The 19,975-nt window shown below is 58.0% G+C and overlaps 3 protein-coding genes and 1 pseudogene across 5 annotated transcripts in view; 3 read left to right on the forward strand and 1 right to left on the reverse strand.

Annotated features, from left to right (window-relative positions):
* The window catches only part of RAB40C (RAB40C, member RAS oncogene family), a 29,146-nt gene extending 15,855 nt beyond the window's left edge, over positions 1-13,291 (forward strand). The window contains exons 2-6 of the mRNA XM_079718316.1: positions 643-703; positions 1,190-1,250; positions 10,279-10,356; positions 10,639-10,861; positions 11,395-13,291. Coding sequence (XP_079574442.1) covers positions 643-703; positions 1,190-1,250; positions 10,279-10,356; positions 10,639-10,861; positions 11,395-11,675 — 704 coding nt within the window. The 3' untranslated portion in view covers positions 11,676-13,291. The remainder of the gene's footprint in view (positions 1-642; positions 704-1,189; positions 1,251-10,278; positions 10,357-10,638; positions 10,862-11,394) is intronic.
* LOC307062581 (protein TFG-like) lies at positions 3,896-7,183 on the forward strand (annotated as a pseudogene). The gene is made up of 3 exons: positions 3,896-5,427; positions 5,666-5,743; positions 6,536-7,183. The product of its transcript is annotated as a protein TFG-like (transcript).
* A 1,945-nt stretch (positions 13,292-15,236) lies between the features above and the next one.
* Positions 15,237-17,682, forward strand: WFIKKN1 (WAP, follistatin/kazal, immunoglobulin, kunitz and netrin domain containing 1; the record flags this gene model as incomplete). The annotated part of the gene is made up of 2 exons (XM_079719777.1): positions 15,237-15,407; positions 16,117-17,682. The coding sequence occupies 2 exons, from the start codon at positions 15,237-15,239 to the stop codon at positions 17,593-17,595; spliced, it is 1,650 nt and encodes a 549-aa protein (XP_079575903.1). The 3' UTR covers positions 17,596-17,682.
* Positions 17,683-18,035: 353 nt separating this feature from the next.
* METTL26 (methyltransferase like 26) lies at positions 18,036-19,706 on the reverse strand (the record flags this gene model as incomplete). 2 transcript variants are annotated; one of them, XM_079719999.1, is made up of 6 exons in its annotated part: positions 18,036-18,244; positions 18,324-18,402; positions 18,490-18,557; positions 18,914-18,973; positions 19,195-19,357; positions 19,510-19,706. In XM_079719999.1, 6 exons carry the CDS (start codon positions 19,704-19,706, stop codon positions 18,197-18,199), a joined length of 615 nt encoding a protein of 204 aa, XP_079576125.1. In that variant the 3' UTR covers positions 18,036-18,196. The 2 variants fall into 2 exon arrangements, with proteins under 2 accessions (XP_079576125.1, XP_079576126.1); XM_079720000.1 differs by lacking the exon at positions 18,914-18,973.
* Positions 19,707-19,975: the final 269 nt, after the last annotated feature.

A 19,975-nucleotide genomic window follows, 5' to 3' on the forward strand; every position in this document is an offset into this window, starting at 1 on the left:
ATAAACCAGTTGAAGATCTTACATCTAAAGTAATGCATCCAGCACTGGCCCTGCTCCTACCCACCTTTCTTGAACTGACTTTTTTCGCTTAAAAGTATGAAAAAATAATAAACAAGGATCTACTGTGTAACATAGGAAACTATATTCGATATCTTATAGAAATCTATAATGAAAAAGAATCTGAAAAATGATAGATATATATGTATAGCTGAAGCACTTTGCAGTACACCTGAAACATAATTCAACTATACTTCAGTTTAAAAAAGTATAAAGAATAAAAACTAAAGACATGGCAAGCAGAGGTTCTCCAGATACCTCTCCAGAGAAATGGCATTTTAGACGTTACTGTACCACTAAATCATGCTCCAAGCACACTCCCATTGTCAGTACCTGGGAGCTGCGGTGAACCCAAGAACTCAGAAAACCCATTAGCTTTGAGAAGCACACGACGTGGGCCGATGCTGAGACCAGCTGCCCTCCCTTTGGCCGGTGCCATTGGTACCCGGCTTGGGCCTCTGGGGTGACAGGAGGGTGGCCAGCTGGGGTCACTGGGCTCCCTGGGCTGGAGCCACACTTCCCCTTGGCTTCAGGGACTGGGCCCTGGCCAGGTGGGTCCTTCAGCCACCCTCTGCTTCCTTGCAGGGATCGACTACAAGACCACCACCATCCTGCTGGACGGCCGGCGGGTCAAGCTGGAACTCTGGTGAGTCAGGCTGTGCGGCCAAGGTGCCTGGCTGCCACACTTCAGTTGTTGCGCGGGCTGGGAAGCCAAGTGAAGTGACTCAGGAATCCTTAAAGAGACTGGAAGCCGCCCTGTTTACGTGTCAGTAGTCTAGCTGTTGATACCGCCCCTGTATAAACATGGGCTGGAACGTGATGCAGAAACCAGAAGGCCCAGGGCTGCTTGTTCGGGCAGAGCCCAGCTCCCTTTGCCCACAGAGACTCACTTCCACAGGGGCCACAGCCCCTCTCGCCTCGCCCTTTACTGGGCTCCACGTTAAGGGCATTTCCAGAACCTCAAAGTTGAGATGTAAATCCCTCCATGTTTGGGGTTCCCCAGCCCCACAGTGCAGTCTCCTGGGGTGCCCAGGCCCATGGAGGTTGGCCAGCATGTGCAGCAGAGTAGGAGGGGGTCATGCTGTGCATGCTGGGGTCCCACGGGCCGCATCCCCAACCCCCTTTGTTTCAGGGACACATCGGGCCAGGGCAGGTTCTGCACCATCTTCAGGTCCTACTCCAGGGGCGCACAGGTAAGACCAGCGGTGCTGCCGGGGCTGTTCTCCAGAGGGGCCGCTCTCCTCACACGTGTGGCGCTGTCAGACACCACGTGCAGGGTTCTTTCCAAGGAAGTTTTATGTTTGAACATCAGCCTTCCATCCAGGAGCCCAAACAAGGATGCTCCCGAGTGGAGGGGCCTCAGCCTTCAGAGGGTGCCAGGGCCCCACGAGCTCCTGTGGCCCTTGCTGCCCAGAGCTTCTGCGGGAGGTGTGTGGGAACCCTGTACTGTGGAGAGGTCCCCCATCACCTGGTTCACCAGAGGTGACTTCTCCCTGTGCTGAGTGAGGAGGCTGCTGGAGCTCCCAGGGCCAGCTGGTCTGGATCACTCATCAGACCGCGGGACTGGGAGCTGGAGCCGCCATGGGAGGGGCTGCCACACGTCCTAAAGGGCAGGGCATTAGCAGGGAGTGGAGATGGGCGCTGTCCCGGGCGGGGCCTGCCCTGGAAGAGCACCTAAGCTGTGGCCTGCGCAGGGTCGAGGGGGCTCACTGGGGGGCCTGGGGACTTGCTCATCCTTCTCTGTGTCTCCTGGGCTCCCTGCGACAGGCTTGCACGCTGACCGGGTCTGTTTGTGATTCAAGGCTGGAAGGAGGGGAAGAAGCAGTTGTGTGAATAGACCAGCTACCCACTCGCTGCTTCAGTGTGAGGGGACTAGATGCAAGACCAGCCCTGTCTGTGCAGGGCGGGGCCGTGACCCCTTGGGCTTCTGGAATTGCTGAGGAGAGCCCTCAGTCAGCCCTGTCCAACCATTCTCCCCAGACAGGGTGCTCTGCCAGGGGGCCCATGGGCCCGTGTCAGGGCCTCTGGCTGTGTGGGGCCTGTCACCCCTTCAATCTGGCCTGGGTAGTGGGGAGCCCCAGGCGTCCTTTCTGCCTGGTGAGCAAGAATCGATGGTGTCTTCAGGTGACCTCCTGAGCCGGAGACGCTCAGGGGTGGTGAGAGCGCCTCCTTCCCTGCTGAGGTGTGAATATGGGTGGAGGGCCCTCAGGCTGGGCTCAGAGGCTCCGTCCTGCGGTGGTGCTGCAGTGGTGCTGCCTGTCCGCTGGCTCCACCCCCCAGTGTGTACCTGGTGTGAGGGGCCGCAGAGGTGGTGCTTAACCTGGCAGTTCCACCTGGAGCAGCTGGTGCTGGGTGGTCAGGGACAGCAGCCCTCAGGTGTGGATGGCACGGGATGTAAGGTTAAGGAACGACAAGGCCCTCACAGCTGGGCCCTCAGAGGACGCACGGGGAGCGCTTGAGCACCAAGGAGTGTGTCCCGCGGGCCACCTTCTGTAGAGGAGGGACCCTGACAATGATTCATACATACAAGGAAGTGAGAAAGCCATGTTCCGAGGGGAGGTGTTCATTATTTCTGGACCATGGGATTACTGATGAGTTCTGTTGTCTTCCCTTTGCTTTTGAATGTTTCCCAGTTTTTTATGGCACACACATTGTTACTTTTTCGGTAAAAAAAGAAAATGAAGAGATAAGGGGAGTAGTTACCTTGGGTTATGATAATTGGGTGATTGGGAAATATCAAGGAAGGTCCTGGGAGACTGAACCTGGACGGGCTCAGATGTCCGCTTGCTCGGATGTGAACACGGAGCAGGACAGAAGGGCACGCCTGAGAACCTGGGCATCCGCCAGAGCACGCGCTTTGGGGAAGGGAACACCTTTACCACGTCCACATCCTCTCCAGAGCAATCAGCAGTCAGTGTGTATGTGTCGTTACTTGCGCTTAATTCTGTGCTAATTCCAGAGGTTCTTGTTGCTTCTGGGCTGTAGGAGCCAGTTGCAGATTCTGAGTGCGCATCTCGGGCCTGGATGGTGGGTGGATGGGTGGTTTTTGGCCGCAATGCTGACCGTGGGTGCTCCTACCTAAACAGTAGTGCTTCGCCTTTCCTGTTTCCATCCTGCTTGGTTGGTGTTTTCCGGAGTTGGCACCAGCGTGGCTTTGTGCGGCCCGATGGTGCAGACTGCCATAACTGTCTTCCCAAGTCTTGTTTTTCCTGTCACCCTCCTACCCTCGGTTAAGAACAAAGAGGCCTTGCAGATCTCTCAGGGCCTAGGCCACAGAGCCACCGACCAACCCCTGGCCCTCTCTGTCTTGTGGCCCTTGTTTTCTGTTGCCGAGGTCTGAGGTGGCCACTTGTGGCCCAGGAGGCCCATGCTTCCTGCTCAGGGGGAGAGCGGTCCCCTGCGCCAGTTCCCCTGGGGCTGCGCGTGTGGAGGGAGCCAGGGGTGGGTGACGTCCTGTTTAGTTGGGGTTTGGGGTCAGCTGGATTAGGACCAGAGGGAGCTCAGTCAGGCACTGGTCTCCTGGAGGGAGGGTTTCGGGTTTCACGTGGGGAGTGGTCTGGGTGCGTGCTTACCATCCAGCGAGTGCTGACTAGGACACCAGCCTGCCACTTGGCCCCGCCTGGGTGGGGCGCCTGTGGGTCAGCAGCTTTGACGGCTGCTCCCCTTGTCAGTGCACTGGCTTCTGGGCAGAGCCCATGCATATGAGCGTGGGCAGGTGTGTTCAGCCACAGTCTCTGGTTCCTTGGCAGCTTTACCACACAAATGCATTACTCACTCCAAAACTAACTTAATTAAAAACCGCACCTCTGTGCTCTAGTTGGAGTGGTGATTGCACAGGTATATATATTTGTCCAAAGTCATCAAACTGTTCATACCTAAAACCTGTGCGTTTTTTGGTGTATAAGCTCAATAAATCACCTTGGCAACAATAAGGGTGTGCACTCCTAGGCCCAAGCTACACATCCAGATTCTCTCTTACAGCTCGAGTTATATCGCTGATGTTTGTAATAAAATTAGGTGCATTACCTGAAACCCAACAGCAGTGCTAGCTGATGAGCCTGGCATAAGGTGCTGGCCGCTGTGGGGGAAGGGCCCTGGGGGTGCCAGGCGGTTTGCACCATGACCCAGTCCGGGTTAGGAAACGCCTGGGAGATGCTTGAAAGACAGGTGATTTCTGGGCGGGTTAAGGGACCAGAGCTTCTATTTATACCCTAGAGTACTTACTAACTTTTAAAAAGCTAAGCAAAAAAAAAAAAGAAAAGAAATATAGTGAGAATCTCTTTGCCCCTCCTCTGGCTCTTTGAGATACACAGCTGATCTGGAGTCCTTTGAGAGGGTGGTCCTGGTAACCAGGAGCCTCATTTTGGTTTCTCAACTATCCCACCTGTGGTCGACCCTAGGTGTTTTTCCCTGCCAAGCCCATGATCACTTTGGTCCCCGTCTGCAGTGTGACCAGCTCTGTGTCCTTCCTCCTGTGACCTCTCTGTCATCACCCTGCCCTGTCAGACTTAGGTGGTGGTGGGCAGAGGCTGGCGCCAGCCAGGGAAAACAGCCAGGGGCAGGCTCCTCAACAGCCTCAGGGTGCAGTTGAAGCCTGAACCCAAGAAATGGGCTTCTCCTCATTTGCTTGAGCTTTTAGGCCCACCCCTCTTCTTTCCCCACCTGCCAGTACTGGCCCGAGCTTTCGCTAGGCTTGGTGGGTCTGTGTGATTGGCCAGGGCCCGTGAGAGCCTGCCGGCAAGATGCAGCAGCCCTGGGGAGGACAACCAAGTGGGCTGTGACCACAGCCTTCCCCCAATGCCCCAGAGTCCAGCAGTGGCAGCCTCGCACCGATCTGATCAGCAGAGACCTGTGGAGGGGCAGCAGCAGTGACCTGGACAAACCATCTTTCTCTAGACTTTTATATATAGAACATCCTGGAGTCCAGCATGATTGGGCAGTTGAATCTGAGTGGGAAGCTAATCATTAAAGCTCAACTTGGGGAGGATATTCAGCGAATCCCATTCTTAATGAAGATAATATTTATGATGAATTAGTGCTAATGATGCAGCGACTCTTCAGAGGAAAACTTCTGAGTGATGATGAAATTACAATAAAACATAAACATGAAGATGGAGTTAACAGTTTTTGATAGTTCTGACCTTTCCTTTGCAATTCAGTGTAGTAGGATACTGAACCCGACATTATTTGTTAGCTGCCAACCAACACCCCTTGAATCAAGTCAGGTGAAATATCTTCATCGAGAACTGATGGAACCTCTAAATAAAGTGAATCACTTATTGGATAGCTTGGAACCACCTGGAGAACCAGGACCGTCCACCAACATTCCTGAAAATGATACTGTGAATGGTAGGGAAGAAAAGCCTGCTGCTAGAAAAAGACATTAAAAAAAAAAAAGCCTGCTGGGCTTCCCTGGTGGCGCAGTGGTTGAGAGTCCGCCTGCTGATGCAGGGGACACGGGTTCGTGCCCCGGTCTGGGAAGATCCCACATGCCGCGGAGCGGCTGGGTCCGTGAGCCATGGCTTCTGAGCCTGCGCGTCTGGAGCCTGTGCTCCACAACGGGAGAGGCCACGACAGTGAGAGGCCCGCGTACCGAAAAAAAAAAAAGCTTCTGATTCTTCTGGAAAACAGTCTACTCAGGTTATGGCAGCAAGTATGTCAGCTTTTGATCCTTTCAAAAACCAAGGTGAGGGACTCCCTTGGTGGTCAAGCAGTTAACACATTATTGACCGGAGATGTATCAATATGTTTTTAGAGAGTGATACAATTAACATCACCATGCAAAGTTGTTAGAGCTTAAAATTGATCATGGGTTCATTATACAACTTAACGATTGTCGTTATCATTCACATTTTGCTCCATTAGGTTTTTGTTCCAACCTTGTGTATATTATAAATGTAAAATTTTCAAAAATGATGCATCGCGAAATTTTGAGTGAAGTAGAATATTTCGGTGAATTTTATGCAGATGCTTTCTCTGATTGTCCAAGCGACATATGCACTAGTGTCTCAGGAGATGATAGTTCTTCAGAATATAGTTCTGATTCAGACAATGTGAATAGTAGACCAACAAAAAGACAAAAAACCTTAGTGATTGATTCTGCTACGGCAAGTGAAAATGAAACTCCTTTGCTTCTGCAGAAAAGTGGATCGAAGACAACATTTCTCGAAAATTAGAGGACTTTACAGGTTTGTCAGGTGTAACTATTGAATGTGATAACCTGCAAAGTGTTAGTGAAATAACAGAACTAACTTTTTGGCCGGCCAAACTAAAAATTGCCAACCACAGGCGTTTAGTTTCTGCAAAAATCCTCCGGTCCATAATGAGTTAAGATTCCACACTCCCAATGCAGAGGGCCCAGGTTCGATCCCTGGTTGGGAACTAAGAGCCCACATGCCACAACGAAGATCCTGCATGCCACAGCTAAGACCCGGCGTGGCCAAATAAATAAATATCTAAGGGAAAAAAAAAAACCAAGGTGAAATCAATAAAAATGTCCTGTCAGCGTTCGGCTTAACAGATGATCAGGTTTCAGGGCCACCCAGTGCTCCTGCAGAAAGAAGACTGTTCAGGAACTCGCAACAGCATTGCTTCCTCCTCTGCAGCTTACCCACCAGGAATTCAGCCACAGCAGCCACCATGTACAGGAGCTCAGACTCAAGCAGGTCAGAGTGAAGGTCAGATGTGCCAGCAGTACCTGCAGCAGGCCGGCCATGGCACTCAGCAGCCACAGGCACCTCCCAGCCACTACAGCAGAATGGTATTCAGTATTCAGGCTGTATCGGTCAAATGTACCTCAACAGCCTCAGCAGTTCCAGAGACATGGCCAGCAACCAACTTCTCAGGCACCGGCTCCTGCCTTTTCTGGTCAGTCTCAGTAACTTGCCTGCTCACCCGGCTCAGCAGTACCAGGCGAGCAGTTACCCACCCTCCATAGACTTACAGCCCACTAATTACACTGTGGCCCCTGCCTTACAACCCAGTATGGCTCCAAGCCAACCCCGGTCCTGTCAACCAAGATCAGGTTTCACTCTACCTCCTGGAAGTACCAAGTGGGTCTAATCCTTATGCACGTAGCCATCCTCCCTTCTGTTAGGGCTATACCCAACCTGGACCGGGTTATTGATAAAGAGGCTCAGTTACACTCCCAAAAGACTCCAATACTACTATTTTAATTCGTACTGAAGTACAGAAATTTTAAAAGCAGAGTATTTTTTATGATATCATTGTTGCTGTTAATTGAAAGTATAGTTTGCTGGGGAAATAAAATACCAAAATGAAAGGTTTTTTTCCTCCCCTGCTTAAAAGTAGCAGCTTCCTAGTCATTTTGGAACACTACTCTTACATGTGCACAAAATGATTGACTTTTCTAGCTTGCCTTGTCCAGAGGATATTAAAATGCTAGGTTGGGGACTTCCCTGGTGGCGCAGTGGTTAAGAATCCGCCTGCCAATGCAGGGGACACGGGTTTGAGCCCTGGTCTGGGAAGATCCCACATGCCGTGGAGCAACTAAGCTCGTGCACCAGGACTACTGAGCCTGCACTCTAGAGCCCAGGAGCCACAACTACTGACGCCCGCGCACCTAGAGCCTGTGTTCCGAAACAAGAGAAGCCACCACAATGAGAAGCCTGCGCACCGCAACGAAGAGTAGCCCCCGCTCACCACAACTGGAGAAAGCCCACATGCAACATCGAAGAGCCAACGCAGCAAAAAATAATAAATAAATAAATAAATTTATTTTTAAAAAAATGCTAGGTTGAAGTTCAGCCATCTTACTTGGCTTTTTACTATTAACACAATGTACTAAAGTAGATCCTTTTTTTCTTTTTCCCCCCACCACACGGCATGTGGGGTCTTAGTTCCCTGACCAGAGATTGAACCCATGCCCCCTGCAATGGAAGTGCAGAGTCTTAACCACTGGACCGCCAGGGAAGTCCCCTAAAGTAGATCCCTTTGAGAACACAACTAGATATTATGTATAAAATGTAACATTGGGGCTTCCCTGGTGGCGCAGTGGTTGAGAGTCCGCCTGCCGGTGCAGGGGACGCGGGTTCGTGCCCCGGTCTGGGAGGATCCCACGTGCCGCGGAGCGGCTGGGCCCGTGAGCCATGGCCGCTGGGCCTGCGCGTCCGGAGCCTGTGCTCCGCGGCGGGAGAGGCCACAGCAGTGAGAGGCCCGCGTAGCAAAAAAAAAAAAAAAGTAACATTGATAGGTTAATAAAGATGGTAGAATCCAAAAAATAAAAAAATTAATAAACATTACATAGGAAGCATAAGCAAGAAAATAAGTCCCCGTCCAGCCCTTCCATGTGTGGTCACGTCTGTGGAAACCTTTTCTGTGTGGTGTGTGGAGTGTTTATACTTGTATTTTTTTAATTAATTAATTTATTCATTTATTTAATTTTTGGCTGCATTGGGTCTTCGCTGCTGCACGCGGGCTTTCTCTAGTTGCAGTGAGTGGAGGCTACTCTTTGTTGCGGGGCTCAGGCTTCTTATTGTGGTGGCTTCTCTTGTTGCAGAGCACAGGCTCTAGGCGGGCGGGCTTCAGTAGTTGTGGCGCACAGGCTTAGTTGCTCAACAGCATGTGGGATCTTCCCGGACCAGGGCTCGAACCCGTGTCCCCTGCATTGGCAGGCGGATTCTTAACCACTGCGCCACCAGGGAAGCCCTTATACTTGTATTTTTTTAAAAACTGCCCTGTATGTAACGTCTGGGATCCCTTTTTGTCACCTTGCAGTCTGTTATGCATGTGATCAGCACGGGTGCTCTCAAGTGAATCCTTACTTTCATCGCCTGCCTGCCTGCCAGGGGAGTCTGCACCTCGCTGGACTGCTCAGCAGCCCTGGGGGCCGCATGTTTAGTTTGTTTCCTGATCTTTGTCTTACGAGCAATGCCGTGATGAGCATCTGGCAAGGCTGGTCTTTAGATAAAGTCCTCAATTATTTCTTAGAAGGGGGTTTCCAAGTTGGAAGGCGGGTGGCTCTACCCCCATCCCAACACCACGGGAGAGGGCTTTGGTCCCTGTGCCCCTGGGAACAGGATGAATTCCTTGTCAGTGTACTCTGTCGACCACCACAGCAACCGATTCCCCTCCAGGCCTGGCATTCCTCCCTAGCAGGCAGCTCTGCCCTGCTCTGCGCAAGACTTTCCATCCAGGGAGCAGGAGCCACCAGGATAGGTTCGAGTAATCTCAACCTTTGTCTTAACAGGACCTCATCTTCTGGAATTTGAAGGACATTTTTAAGGGGAAAGGCTTTAAAATTCCTCGTTTTGAAATGGAGGGTGCCCTGTTCCTTCCATCTCAGCTGCACTTTTCTCCTCCCCTGTGTGTGATAGAGATGTGGGCTGAATGAAGAAGACTTCCTGGGGTGGGGAGGGGTGTGAGTCCTGCTTGGGGTTGGGTTCTGGCGGAGACTGCTTCAGGGTGGGATGTAAGGCCAGAGACAGGCAGTGGGCTTGGGGGCCACACTCACTTGCTGGAGTTGCCTTCCTGAGGCTCGTGACAGGTCCTCGCTGAGATGTACCAGGCACAGACGACAAGGAGAGCTGGGCAGATGGAGTAATTGGTCTCTAAGGAACGTGACAGGAAAGTCCCTGCAGCACATCCTCTGTGTGGCTTGTGGGGGCAGCTGCCAGAGTGACTGGAGTCCTCAGCAAGTGTGGGTTGGAAAACTCAGAAACACCTCTGCTCGGTGCCCCCCCGGGAAGAATGCACTGCTGGGTAGTGTGGCGATACAGCCCCTCACCATACGTGGTCCTGTGTGCACCTGTCTTAGGTCGAGTGACTTTTAAATGATCACAGGGTAATACAACGTGCTTGGAGGAAAGACACTGAAAAAATGCCAGTTCTGCCCCAGCTGAGTCCTCAAGGGGAGGGAGGAGGCAGTATTGAGTCCACGAGATCCCTGACAGTCAGGCGGCCCCCACACACGGACAGCGTCCAGGGCCACAGGGCCAAGCCATGGTGAGGAGACGGGGACAGGGCTAGCTGAGCCCTGTGCACAGAGCCGCCCTGAAACGCAAAGAGGAAAGCTCAAAGCACATTTCCCACGATGCCACCTGTTGAGTAAACTGTATGGTCCACCAGACAGCTGTCTGGCTGGTGCCCCAGTGTCCCTGGCCCTGCCTGTGCTGGGAGGGAGCGGTGTAGGGCCAAGCCTGAAGAAGACCCCTTTCATCCGGGCGGCCCCTGGGCCTCGTAATGCCCGCGTTTCCCTTGCAGGGGATCCTTCTGGTGTATGACATCACCAACCGCTGGTCCTTCGACGGCATTGACCGGTGGATCAAGGAGATCGATGAGGTAGGTGTGCTCCTGTGGACACCCCCTTCCAGGGTCACCCCCTCCCCAGCATGTGCGCTCCCATCCCCCATGAGGAGACTCTGTTACCCCCATTTTCAGCCCCTCCTGTGCCCCGGCTCTGCATCTTCTCATGCACTGGCTGCTATGGCACTCTCCCAGTGGGGTCCTGTGCCCCAAGGAGCCCCACCTCATCACAGAAGCGAGAGAGGGCCCCCGGGGGGGGCAGCACAGAGAGGGGGCGTCCCACGTTCGTGCCTCTGCTGAGTCCTGTGCGCTACCTAGCACGCACCCGGGGTCCCCCGGATCCTGGTTGGGAACCGGCTGCACCTGGCCTTCAAGCGGCAAGTCCCGACAGAGCAGGCGCGTGCCTACGCAGAGAAGAACTGCATGACCTTCTTCGAGGTCAGCCCACTGTGCAACTTCAACGTCATCGAGTCCTTCACTGAGCTGTCCCGCATCGTGCTTATGCGGCACGGCATGGAGAAGATCTGGAGGCCCAACCGAGGTGAGGAGTGTGCCCAGCGGGGCTGGTTGTGGGGCCGGGGGTGTGGCGCAGGAGGGCAGGGGCCGTGACTGACCTGTCCCACCCCCAGCAGGCAGACAGGTTCCAGGCTCCGCCTCCCAGGCCCTTGGACTCAGCAGTCCCACCAGAGCAGAGCTGCCAAGGCAGCCAGGGAAGCTCAGTAGCCGCCCAGGCTGAGGGGCTGGAGGTCTAGCCGCGGAGCCCTGCAGGGTCTCCCAGGGCATCTCTCGGTGTGCCGTGGCTCCGGGGATGAAACGGGAGCAGGGCATCCAGTGGCTGCTCTCTGCATGCCTGGGGCAGGGGCAGGGTCCGGGGGTGTTCTGGTTCAGGAACCCTGGGAGCTTTGCAGACCTCCCCAGTCCCCAGCCCCTTCTAGGCGTCACTTGCGCTTACCTGCTGGCGAGATTGCCACTGGCCACCGAGATTTCCCTGCGCCTCACACCGACCTGCCCATGGTCTGATCCCCCTCCCCACGGTCTGACCCCGCGCCCCCATCTTCTGACCCCCACCTGCAGTGTTCAGTCTGCAGGACCTCTGCTGCCGGGCCATCGTTTCCTGCACCCCCGTGCACCTCATCGACAAGCTCCCGCTTCCTGTCACCATCAAGAGCCACCTCAAGTCCTTCTCGATGGCCAATGGCATGAACGCTGTTATGATGCATGGGCGCTCCTACTCACTGGCTACTGGAGCAGGGGGCGGCGGCAGCAAGGGCAACAGCCTCAAGCGGTCCAAGTCCATCCGACCACCCCAGAGCCCACCCCAGAACTGCTCACGGAGCAACTGCAAGATCTCCTAGCTCGGCAGGCCGTGCCCATCCAGATGCACTCTGGGAGGGCTCACGCTTGGGGAGTGCTCCCGGCTGGGCGCTGGGCCCAGCGCTGTGTGCAGGGAAAACTTTGGCCACACAGTCCCTCCTGGGAAGCGTGGGGATGCCCCTAGTAGGCTGGTGGTCTCAGCCAGACCAGCTCCACGGGACAGTGGAGGGCCATGCTGCTGGGATGGTGGCGGATCATGCCCAGGACCCCGAGGTGTGGCCGCGAAGACCCCCGGAGGTGGCTCTGCCTGGCCCCAGCCTTGAGGGGGCTGTCCCTGGGGACTGGGAGACCAGGTTCCCTTTCTTATTTATGTAAAAGATGGTTCACCCCTTTTGTACATTTTTAAAGGACCAGCAGGGAAGCCTCTGTGCAACCACGCGGTGAGCCCATGACAGCTGAGGGGACGAGCTTTGGGACATTGGGAGAAAGGAGGTGTTTGAGGCAAAGATGGGAAAGAATCCACCATCAAGGCTTGAATTTGAATTCAGATAACACTTCACATGGGGCTATGGGCTGTGTGGGGGCCAGTGGAGAACATGTGGAAGCTTTGGGCAGCAATCTTGGACTCCCCAGCTACATGCATTGGCCTTTCTGAGCATGGTGGTCAGTGTGCCCGCCATGTGCTGAGGGTGCGGGCCCCAGTAGTCTGCGTGGTGGAGCTGCAGTTTCCAGGGCTCCCGCCAGCCTTCCTGGATGACATCCGTGTGTGTCATGGAGTTACGGGTTCAGAGCCAGGGGTGACTCGCAGGTTCCCACGTTGCTTGGAAAAGGGGAAGCGGGGTGCACCCCGCACGTCCCTCCCCAGCTCCCTCTCTCCCCACGTGGGGGCCATCAACCCTCCTTCTGTGATTCTGCACCTTCAGTTCCGTTTACATCTGTTGCTGCATGAAACCGGCTCAGCGTCTCTCCGAGTTGACACAGAGCTATTTGTAGACAGTGCTCACTGGGGCCACCAGGCCCTGGGCAAGTCTGGACTGAGCCTGCCCCACTTGCCTCCTGGGGTGTCTAGACCCTTCTCTGGCCAGCTTCTGTCTTCTGACCTTGGGTGTGATCCCATAGCTGCTCCTCACCCAGTTTCACCCCTCTGTGAGGTCACACGCCACCAAAACCTTTCTCACCCGTTTCTTAGTGGTGGACGCTGAGCCCCGCCTCGAGGACCCACCGGCCAGCCTGAGCTGGAGGCCTGGCCTCCTTCCGTCCACCTGGCTGGTGACATGGCCACAGGTCACTGGTGCTCAACTCTACCTCCTGCCCACGGGCCCCTCCCTGGCCTGTGACCCCCTTGCTCGGGACTGTTCTGTGGTGGGTGCCCCGAGGGCTGCTGTTACGGGAGGTGAGGTGGGGAGGGGCTGCAGCGCCTGTGAGCAGGATCCTGGCTGAGGCCTGGCTGCCAGCAGGGTTGGGTGGGCAGAGGAGGCCCCACCCATCCTGTCCTGCCAGCAGGAGCCCCTTGTTTGGACATTGTTTTGAGGAAACGGACGATCCTGCATTCACCATATCAACACTACCCTTTGCTGCTGTCCACACTTGCACTATTCCTGGGCTCGTTTTGGACAGTTCTAGTTTCTTTGTATAGTAAACATAATTCAGCTCTGGCTTCCAGGCTGTGTTGTGAGTGAATGAAAGTCGCTTTAACCCACTGGGCTGAGTGGCAGGTGGAGGGGTGGCACTGCAGAGGGCTGCTTTGTTCCTGCTCCATCCCCTATGACTGCCTTGCTGAGCTCCGAAGGGTTTCAGGCCTCCCTGCGTTTCTAGGTGGACCTGGAAGCAGCTCTCCCCAGCTGTTCCTGCCTGTGCAGTAGTTCAACCTATGGCCGTTGGGACCATCTACTGCCTGCTGCCCCCGGGGCCGGAACCTGGGATACTGAGCCCTCACTAGTGCCCTGGGCAGGGCCTACCAGGTTCCCTCTGCTGCTTGAGCAGGTGGCAGACCAGAAGAACTGTCCCCCGAGACTCACCACAACTGAGAACCCAGGCCTTGGGGCCAGCACCCTCAGTGGGAGAACCACCCACTTAAAAGGGTATGTAGGGCTCAGCTCAGGGGTGCGGCAGATGCCCTGGAGGTCAGCGGGGCTGGGGTTAGGGGGGCAATTGCTCTGAATGTAGCCCCCACGCTTAGAGACCGCTGCCTCTGGCTGTGGCTATACAGGGCAGGGGATCCATGGTGTTCTCCACACCTGGGGTGTCTCTTGGTCTCATTTGGACCAAACCAGGCTCTTATTACCTTGCCTCTCAGGTCAGCCAGTCAGACACAGGGTCGCAGGACACTCTCCCATCCAGTCTCAGAGCAGGCACTCCTGGGGCCCCAGACCCCTGGGAAAAGCACATTCTGGCAGTGGCTGCGTTTGATCTCCCCGCTGCCCCCACGCCCAGGAGGAGCTTCCGTCCTTCCTGAATGTTACAGGGGCCTGGAGGGGCAGGCGAAGACCTTTGGGTCCTTGCAGTTCCTTAAGCTGTCCTGGGACACGCTGTTCTCAGGGTGCTCTTAGATGCCCTTGGTCTCTCTCAGGACTGCGCTGCCCCACGCAGGGCCACACACAGCCGCTGAGATTCAGATCAGTCCAAGTAAACACCCTCACCGCGTCTCTAGTGTCCACAGTCCTTGTGACCGGCGCCTGTGCCGGCCAGCTCACACAGACCGTTCCCTCCCTGCCCACTGCTCTAGTACCCCACTTTTTTGGTAACCACCATAACCCTTTGAGGAAGGGCCTGGACCAGGAGACAGGTGCCTGGGTTTCAGCAGGGGCGGGAAGCAGGCTCTCTAAATGCAAAGTTGTGCCATGCCTCAGCCTCCCCCAGGCCGTGCCCATCAGGTACCTTTGTGCTGCAAAGGCCTCACCTCCAGCAGGAAGGGTTTAGATTTGACTCCAAGACCTGCTGGCACGGTGTGACCTCGAGAAGGGGTATGGGGAAGGTTGTGGCATCTTCCTTAGGAAGGGAACAGAACCCCACCATTGCTGGGCTTCACAAAGAGCCCCTGCACCTTTGCCTGGATGTAGTGACTACCAGGTGGCAGGCCAGCCTGGCCTGCTCTGGGGAAGACCCAGGCCCTGGGTTGGATGGGGGAGCCAGAGGGGTTGGCCAGCCCTGCCCCCTCTTGCAGGGCAGCTTTGATCCCAGGGCCTGGAGGGAGGAGGGGCTCCGGTTACAGCGTTTCCCCCTCCTCTCTCCGGCCGAGCCGCCCTTCTCCGCCCCTTGGTGACCCTCATGGCCAGTGTCTCTGTGCTCCTGGGCGCTGGCCCCTCCCCAGCCTTCCTCTCCTCTCCCCGCCCCCTGCCCTGAGCTGACCAGAGTGGCCAGGAGGGGGAGGGGCCGGTGCCACAGGCACAGACTCAGCTCGGAGAGACCCGGAACCCACCCAGCCTGAGACTTGAGCGTCTGCTGTGAGCTCCGACCTTGGGGGACAGAGGGGAGTCCAGGGGCAGAGGGCAGGGGCACAGATCACAGATCTGGGAGGGTGGATGCCTGCAGGGAGTGGGGATCGGCAGAGTCTGAGGAGGGGCTAGCGGCCACACCCCCCACCCCCTGGTCCCTCGGTCCCCATGCCGGCCCTGAGGCCACTCCTGCTGCTGTTGCTCCTGGTTGGGCTGACTGCGGGGGCCAGCCTGCCGCCGGAGCCCGGGAGCCACCCGGGTGTGTGCCCCAACCAGCTCAGCCCCAACCTGTGGGTGGACGCCCAGAGCACCTGTGAGCGTGAGTGCGTCAGAGACCAGGTGAGCACAGGCACTGTCACCACTGGCCCAGCTTGGGGGGAGACAGAGTGCGTTGGGGGCCCCTGGGCAGCATGGGAGAAGCCCGGACCCCCCCACGCCCCAGGCCTCGCCTGCAGAGGGGACCCTCAACCCTGGAAGTCACTTCCTCCTCGGGCTCCCCACTCTTCTGCTGGGGTTTCACACTGTGCTCCGTATGAGGGGCCCTGGGGACGGCCACCCCCAGTCTTTGCCTTCATGTGTCTGAAAACTGGAGTCCCCCTTCTCACTCCTCAGACCTGCCCACCCCCACCCTGCAATTAGCTGTTTTCAGGTCCAGCGGGGCAGAGCGGCGGGAGCCTGTTTGGAGGTCCCGCCTTTGCAGCCCGGCCCTGCACCACTGCAGTGGCCTTGAGCACGTTTTACGTCCTCCCCGAGCCTCAGTGTCCTCATGTGTATGATGGCATAACAAAAAAAGCCGCTCTGGGGGCCAGGGGTCTGAGGATTCCGTGAGGTCCAGTGAGATGACATATGTGATGGGTGCGCCAGACAGTTGTTCATTGTCCAGATGGAAAGCAAACCTGCAAACCTGCTCAGCTCCCAGACAGGAAACAGATTCAGGGAGAGGCAGCAGGGGACTCACCCCTGCCCTCGCTGGGCATGCTGGGGCAGGGCTGAAGGGGGAGGGGTATTTGGGTGTCCGCTGAGCTGTCCGCCCCCGCCCCCTCCGCAGGACTGCGCTGCCACTGAGAAGTGCTGCACCAACGTGTGTGGGCTGCAGAGCTGCGTGGCAGCCCGCTTCCCTGACAGCGGCCTGGCCACACCCAAGCTGGCGGCCTCATGTGATGGCTTCATGTGCCCACAGCAGGGCTCCGACTGCGACATCTGGGATGGGCAGCCTGTGTGCCGCTGCCGTGACCGTTGTGAGAAGGAGCCCAGCTTCACCTGCGCCTCGGACGGCCTCACCTACTACAACCGCTGCTACATGGACGCCGAGGCCTGCCTGCGTGGCCTCCGCCTGCACGTCGTGCCCTGCAAGCATGTCCTCAGCAGGCCACCCAGCAGCCCCGGGCCCCCCGAGACCACCGCCCGCCCGACACCCGGGGATGCCCTGGTGCCGCCTGCCCTCTACAGCAGCCCCTCCCCACAGGCAGTGTATGTAGGGGGCACAGCCAGCCTCCACTGCGACGTCAGTGGCCGCCCGCCACCCGCTGTGACCTGGGAGAAGCAGAGTGACCAGCGGGAGAACCTGATCATGCGGCCAGACCAGATGTATGGCAACGTGGTGGTCACGAGCATCGGGCAGCTGGTGCTTTACAATGCCAGGCCGGAGGACGCCGGCCTATACACGTGCACTGCACGCAATGCTGCTGGCCTGCTGCGGGCCGACTTCCCGCTCTCCGTGGTCCAGCGGGAGCCGGCCGAGGACGGGGCCCCAGTGGCTGCCGCCCCAGCCCAATGCCTGCCCACCACGCAGGCCTGTGTCGGCACCCCCTCTGGCCAGGTCCTCTGGCACTTTGACCCGCAGCGGGGCGGCTGCATGACCTTCCCAGTTGGCAGCTGTGCCGGGGGTGCCCAGGGCTTCGAGACCTACGAGGCGTGCCAGCAGGCCTGCGCCCGTGGCCCCAGGGACGCCTGCGTGCTGCCGGCCGTGCAGGGCCCCTGCCAGGGCTGGGAGCCGCGCTGGGCCTACAGTCCGCTGCTACAGCAGTGCCACCCCTTTGAGTACAGCGGCTGCGAGGGCAATGGCAACAACTTCGAGAGCCGCGAGAGCTGCGAGGACGCCTGCCCCGTACCGCGGACACCGCCCTGCCGGGCCTGCCGTCTCCGGAGCAAGCTGGCGCTCAGCCTGTGCCGCAGCGACTTCGCCATCGTGGGGCGGCTCACGGAGGTGGTGGAGGAGCCCGAGGCGGGTGGCGGCGGCATCGCTCGCGTGGCCCTGGACGACGTGCTCAAGGATGACAAGATGGGCCTCAGGCTCTTGGGCACCAAGTACCTGGAGGTGACGCTGAGCGGTATGGACCGGGCCTGCCCCTGCCCCAACGTGACGGCTGGCGACAGCCCGCTGGTCATCATGGGCGAGGTGCGAGACGGCGTGGCCATGCTGGACGCGGGTAGCTACGTCCGCGCGGCCAGCGAGAAGCGCGTCAAGAAGATCTCGGAGCTGCTAGAGAGGAAGGCCTGCGAGCTGCTTAACCGCTTCCAAGACTAGCCCGCCGACCCGGCCCGCCCCGCCCTCCCCACAAACCACCCACTCCCGGCCCGGCCTGCCCTCCCCGCCCTCCGCCTGAATAAAAGCGTCCTGGACCTCATAGCCTGCCGGTACTGGGGGTCCTGCCACCACACGGGGATTTGGCTCCAGTCTGAGGTCACCAGGGAGCACCAGTGAGGACCAGCCTCTGAAGCGGGTGCCACCTCCCACGGCTGGAGGGCCAGGCTGCCAGCTCAGTCCTGTCTCAGCAGTTCCTGGGTCCTTCCTCCCTCCCTCCCCTCTCTGCCCGAGTGGAGCAGCAGAGTCCAGGATGCCCCCAAGCCCTGACCCACAGGCCAGACCCTTCTTGTCCCCAGGATGGAACCCTTGGAGACACAGCCTGCCCACCCAGCACCATGCAGGGGTGCTCCCAGGAGGAGGCATGGCAGATACCAGCAATGGGACAGCAGGAAACACTTTATTCCCAGGCTCTTAGCAGCCCTGTGGCCACTGGCTAAGAATCCCCAGTCTGGGGAGGGCCAGTCCCCATAGTCTGGCCCAGGGTGGTAGGGGCTGGTGATCTGGGTTTGTCCCAGGAACACAGGCATGACGGAGAAGGGGTTTACTCTTTCCGGAAAATTAGGCACTTGTTGTTGGCTGGCATGTCCACCTGGGGGAGATACTTTGGCTGGAGAAGCTGCTCCTGGTCCCCAGGGAGGCTGCGTGTGACCACAGTCCTCCCCACCTACCATCCTCTCCAGGAACAGCTGGCTGGCTTGGCCCAGGTTCTCCAGAAGGGCCGTGTCCCGCAGCCCCCACTCTGGGTTCCTGCAGGAGAGAAGGAGGTGGAATCGGCCTGCGGGTCACCCAGCCCACCTGCCCCGCAACCAAACCCCCTACCCACCCAGCTCTGACCTGCATCTGAGGCTGAGGTCAAAGTCCACGTTACTCTGGGGAGAAATCTTCCCATTGATGGCGTAGGGCTGTGGAGACGGAGAACACAATTCTGTCCGCTATCCACAGGCTCAGCCATCCCGTCATCCACTGGGCAGACTTGCAGGATGGCACCCACAGAATGGAAAGGACACACCCCTCATTGCTTCCCAGAGGGGGACAGCTGAGGACCAGCTGCTGAGCCAACGGGGTGCAGAAAGACTGGCAGATGACAGTGGAGTGTTGGAGAGGGGAGGGCCTGGGTGTGTTTCAGTGATAATGGGAAGCTGGGAAAAAGGGCAACTGAAAATACGGAGAAAAGAAAGGAGTCCTGAAAGGCGGGGACAACCAAGGCCGGCTGGGGTGGTCCCGCCAGGAGAGGCCCGTCTCAGGCAGGAGCACTCACCCCATAGGTGATGAGGAGCGCCTTGCGTTTGAGCAGGTGTCCTGCTGCTCTGAAGAGCCCCTAGGAAGTGGGGGAAGCAGGAGAGCAGTGAGGAGCCTTCCCCAGGGCCCAAAAGAGCCCTGGGCCCGGGACTGGAATTTCAGCCTGACCTCCCCGGGCCTGAGTGCCCTGTCTCTGATTCGGGGCAAACCTGGCATCCCGCTCCCTCCCAGTGCAGGGGAAGGAATGCCGCACGGCGCAGGTGGGTGGCCCCTGGGTAGCTCACCCACGGTCCCACAGACCTCGGTGCAGCTCAGGGGGCTGATGTGGCTCATGTTGATGCAGAGTAGCAGGTCCAGAGATTGCGGCAGGATCCCGCCCCACTGCTCCCAATCCCACCTCACGTCCAGGTACAGCGGGGCCTTCACGTTGGGCAGTCCCTGGGCCTGAGTGGTGGCCAAGATGCTGCGGGAAGGCAGCCCGTGGGTGGGGTGGCCTGTGCAGCCGTTTCTGCAACCCTACTGGGGGGAGGCTTAGAGGGATCACAATAGCGTGGGGATCCAGGGCTGCGGGACGGGGCACATTTTCACCCCCGGGGTCCCGGCTTCCCGCCGTACCTGTCCAGGCAGCGCTGGTCCACGTCGGACGGCTGCCACTCGGCGTGGGGAAAGGCCCGCGCGAAGTGGGCCGTGTGCTGGCCAGAGCCCGAGGCCACCTCGAGCACGCGGACGCCACGCTGGGCCGGGTCCACGTACTGCCGCAGCACGCGCAGGATGGGTTCCTTGTTCCGTTCGGCGGCCGCCGCCACCAGCATCTTTCTAGTCCCGCGCGGCGGGGTCCGTTGTGAGTGTTAGTCCAGCACCGCCGGGCCCGTCGGGACTGGTGGTCCGGCACCGCGGGGCCCGTCGGGAGTGGTGCTGTGGTACCGCGGGGCCCGTCGGGAGTGGTAGTCCGGCGCCGCGGGGCCCGTCGGGAGCTGTGGCCTGGCCACTGAGCAGCCGCCCCCCCCCACACACACCCACGGACTACAGTTCCCAGGAGGACACGCGCCGCGCCCTAAAGGCCCCGCAGCCGCAGAGGCGG

Source organism: Hyperoodon ampullatus (genome assembly GCF_949752795.1).
Source record: "Hyperoodon ampullatus genome assembly, chromosome: 14".
Classification (NCBI taxonomy): domain Eukaryota; kingdom Metazoa; phylum Chordata; class Mammalia; order Artiodactyla; family Ziphiidae; genus Hyperoodon; species Hyperoodon ampullatus.